This window comes from Elephantulus edwardii, unplaced genomic scaffold, assembly GCF_000299155.1.
Source record: "Elephantulus edwardii isolate Elephantulus edwardi_28Jun2011 unplaced genomic scaffold, EleEdw1.0 scaffold00093, whole genome shotgun sequence".
Classification (NCBI taxonomy): domain Eukaryota; kingdom Metazoa; phylum Chordata; class Mammalia; order Macroscelidea; family Macroscelididae; genus Elephantulus; species Elephantulus edwardii.
In genome coordinates this window covers 10174252-10178711 of record NW_006399843.1, presented here as the reverse complement: position 1 = coordinate 10178711, position 4460 = coordinate 10174252, and the positions used below count along the sequence as shown (strand labels likewise).

Below are 4460 nucleotides of genomic sequence, written 5' to 3'. Positions count from 1 at the left end.
GTTGTAGTGTTGAAGAAGAGTGCTGACTATCCCGTGGACTGCAGAAAGGGAGAGCAATATGCAATATGTCTTGGAAATGGTATAACCAGGGTACTCCTTGGAGGCAAGGATAGTGAAACTTTGTCTCACATACTTTGGACATGTTGTTAGCAGGAGCTAGTCCTTGGAAAAGGACAGCATACTTGGAAAGGTGGAGGATCATTGAAGGAGGGGAAGATCCTCACTGACATGGACTGACATAGTGACTCTAATGATGGGCTTGAGTAGGTCAGAGATGGTCAGGATGGCAGGGTTCACATCCATTGTTCACAGGGTCGCTATGAGTCATAGTTGACTCAACAGCACCTAACAACAACAGCAACAACCTCTCAGCTGTCTACTTTTCTATCAACGCTCACTGCTTTAATTCCAACCTTCATCATTTTTCACTTAGATTACTGAAACAGCCTGTTAAAAAATCTCCCTACCTTTTATCTTGCCATCAACCCTCCAAAGTGATCTTTCTATTACCTTTCGTTACCTACCCTTCAGGGACTGCACAAGACCTTTCATTGCTTGCTTACTTCTCTGGACACATACGCCACTGTTCTCAGTTACCAAAGTAAGTTGCCTGGGCTCCAATTTTACCACCGTCTTCTACTGTATGACAGATAAGTTGCTCAATCTCCATAAACCTCAGCTCCTTAATCATCTCAGTAAATCAATCAATTCACTCAACCGTCTATTCAATGGGAACTACATCAGTCATACTTGGGCCACAGAAATGAATCAGAGGAAGGAAGGATGTCATCAGAGAAAAATCTGGTCTTTCGGGGTTTTCTTCTTTAAAGGCTCATAGGAAGAACTGCACTCTTGCTCTACTTCCTGGAACCCAGACACTTCCCACCATCTCATCTACTTCCCCTGCTTACTCCAGATCACTACATAAAGCAGGAGATGGGGTAGCTCTTTATACATGCTGGCTCCCTCCAGACAGCCCGAGAAGCCTGTCCTGGGGCAATCAAAGGCTTATGAGTTGTGGTCAGCAGTTGGACACTGGCCCTGTCTTGACTGGGCCTCAGTAATCCAATGCTGTTGAATTGAGTAAGAGCAGGGCGCTCTGCAACTGAGGGCTGTTTATCTTTAGCTGGTGGGCCAGTGGGAAGGTTTGAGGGGAATTGGTGAGTTCACTCCCACTTGTAGTAATATTTCCAGAGAATCATTTCTTTGCTGGGGCAGGTCCCTGATACCAGGACACTCATTAACCCTCTGGGTGCCAGGAAAAGGGCAGGAGGTGAGTGCCAGATGAAGGCAGCTGAGGTCATCCTTCTTTGAACCTCCACGTGGTATTTACTCAGAGAAATTATTGCCAGAAACCCAGGCACCAGGAGTATAAAGCAGATTGTCTGTTCTCTGTGCCCAGAACAGAGCAGACCAGCAGTGAGACAGAGGGGTGGGAGTTGGAGCTTTCAAGAGAGAGCTGGAGGTGGCATGAATTAACAGCATTGTTTTGGAGCACTTTGAAGCCATTGCTGCTTCTCTCTCGGTAGGCCTCAGCTTTCTCAGTCATGAAATGGGAGGATAGGTGATGATAGGTAGGAAATAAGGGCCTAGTCAGCTTTCCTGACGCTTGGGGAGGGTATCAGTGGGAAAACTTTTACAAAGTGATTTGAGTCACATACTCCTACACATTATACGACTGAGGTAGGAAACAACAATGCATTCCCCTACCCCATGTCTGAGAGAGACATCCCTCCTCTCCTATCTTGACCAGTCCCCTGGTATGCTCTGTGTTCCCTGTATCCTAAGGAAGGGCTAACAGGGCATTGGGCAGGGTTTAATCATCCCTCCCACTGCCCTCTCAACTCAACCAGGTTTCCTTCTTCAAGTGGATGATGGCAAGCAGACCTATGATGCTGATCTGGGCTTTGGCCCTACTCTCAGGTGAGTGGCCAACTCAGATTTCAATGCGGGGGCAGGGCTGGGGTTGCAGATTGGACAGATGGACCTTTCACTGGGGGTAGGAGAACCCAGTTCCTCAATAACTCAATCTCTTTCGACAGTGTCTTCAGCCACCCAGGGACAGAAAGGTTTCTGGGACTACTTCAGCCAAAACAGCGGGGACAAAGGCAGGGTGGAGCAGTTCCAGCAGCAGAAGCTGGCTCGTGAGCCCGTGTGAGTGGCAGGGCAAGGGCCGTGGCGAAGGGTGTCCAAGGTTGATGAGAAGCCTCTGTTTCTGGCCCTGAGCGGTGCTGGCCTAACCTATCTATCCCCGACCTTCTGGGCTCCTCAGGGGTCTTCTCTGTGAGCCTCAGCTCCTGTACTCCCTGAAGTGTGGGTCCCAGGATCTGGTAGAAGGGGCCCCATCCCATCACGGTACTTAGAACAGGGATTGTGTGCAAGTTGAAGTGTATCTGTGCCCGTGCTCGTGTGTGAGACGATGTGGCTAACTGGGGTTAGAACTGGAAGTCTCTAACTCTTCAGCTACCGCTTTGGTATCCCCCAGAGGGATAAATACTCCAGGTCCCTGGCAAATAGTGACTAAAAAGTCTTCAACTAGAAGTTTGATGGCCTGTATGTCTGTCCCAATTCTAGGAGACTGAAAGACAGCCTAGAACAAGACCTGAGCGATATGGACAAATTCTTGGAAAAACTGGGCCCTCTAAGTGGGCAGGGGCGACAGCCTCCTCGGCTCCCACAGGATCCTGCGGTCATGCGGCAGCAGCTGGAGGAGGAGCTGGAGGAAGTGAGGGCACGCCTGGCGCCCTACATGGCAGAGGCGCACGAGCGCGTGGGCTGGAACCTGGAAGGGCTGCGGAGACAACTGAAGCCCTACACGATGGAGCTGATGGAGCAGGTGGCCCTGCGCGTCCAGGAGTTGCAGGAGCAGTTGCGGGTGGTCGGGGAGGACACCAAGGCCCAACTGCTGGGGGGCGTGGAGGAGGCCCGGGGCCTGCTGCAGGAGCTTCAGAGCCGAGTGGTGCATCACACCGATCGCTTTAAGGCGCTTTTCCACCCGTACGCTGAGCGCCTGGTAACTGGCATTGGGCGCCACGTGCAGGAGCTGCACCGCAGCGTGGCGCCCCACGCGTCCGCCAGCCCCAAGCGCCTGAGCCGCTGCGTGCAGGTGCTCTCGCGCAAACTCACGTTCAAGGCCAAAGCGCTGCACTCAAGCATCCAGCAGAACTTGGACCAGCTGCGTGATGAGCTCAGCGCCTTTGTTGGCATCAGCGCGGATGGGGCTGACGGAACTGGCCCAGACCCCCAGGTGCTCTCTGAGGAGGTACGTCAGCGCATCCAGGCCTTCCGCCGGGACACCTACCTCCAGATCGCCGCCTTCACAAAGGCCATCGACCAGGAGACAGAGGAGGTTCAGCAGCAGCTGGCGCCGCCCCCACCAGGCCACAGTGCTTTCGCTCCGGATTTCCTGCAAGCGGACAGCAGCAAGGCCTTGAGCAAGCTTCAGGCCCGCCTTGACGACCTGTGGGAAGACATCACCCACAGCATCCACGATCAGGGCAAGGACCCTCTCGGGGAGTCCTGACGATCCGCTTGCCCAGATCCACTCTCCAGCTCTCAGTCCCGGCGACTTGGACCTGAGCCCCTAGCATGCTCAGTCCTGACAGTGGCCTGTTAGGCAGAGCGTGGAGAACCCTGAGTAGTGAGGCCAAGGAAGAGGCTGCTCCTGCATACCCAGCCTCCTGTGACTTCCCCTCTGGATGCATTACACTCACCAGGCTTCACAAACCGGCTTCCCGTGGTCATTTGGGAATCCTCGTGAGTTGTTCCAGTCAGGGCTGGAGGGTTTGGGAAGGGAGAGGGGCACTGTTTGTGCGAGTCATCACAGCCCAACTCGACCCCACTCAGTGCTGTAGAGTCTGAACCGACTCACAGCTGACTCTCCAGTGGGTTTTCAGAGACTATAATCATAAGGCAGGAGACTGCCCATCTTTCTACTGCACAGCAATTGGTGGACTTGAATTTCCCACCTCTGAATTGGCACTATAACTCCCTATCCACTAGGCTTTCAAGACCGCTGCAGCTGTGATGGAAGTCTGTGCCACTTTTCCCCTGTGCATGCCTTGGATCACTGCTGGTCAACTGGACCCTAGTTTCTCTATGGTTAGGAGCATTGTCTCCCCATGGTTGCCATGACAGCTGCTACTGAGGGAATAGAAAAAGGAAAAATCTATGGAAAGAAGAGAGAAAGAGAGACAGAACAAGAGAGAGAGACACAGGGGAGAGGGGTGTGTGTGTGTGTGTGTGTGTGTGTGTGTGTGTGTGTTCTTGCTGGTTCTGATGTTGATGCAAAGGGATGGTGGAGAGTGTGATGGGAGGGGATAGAGTTCATATTTCCATACATAGCTCCACATCTATAAACAGTTCCTGCATCCTCCAAACTGTGGGGACTGTTAAGCCCTCTTGGGAGCAGGCTGTGTGCCCTACCATTGCCAACCACTCCCTACAGACTAATTAGTCTT

At 52.6% G+C, this 4460-nt stretch overlaps 1 protein-coding gene across 1 annotated transcript; it reads left to right on the top strand.

Annotated features, from left to right (window-relative positions):
• The first annotated feature begins 1874 nt into the window (after nt 1–1874).
• On the top strand, nt 1875–3523 carry APOA5 (apolipoprotein A-V). The gene is made up of 3 exons (XM_006890873.1): nt 1875–1923; nt 2043–2154; nt 2575–3523. The coding sequence occupies exons 1-3, from the start codon at nt 1875–1877 to the stop codon at nt 3521–3523; spliced, it is 1110 nt and encodes a 369-aa protein (XP_006890935.1).
• The last annotated feature ends 937 nt before the right edge of the window (nt 3524–4460 follow it).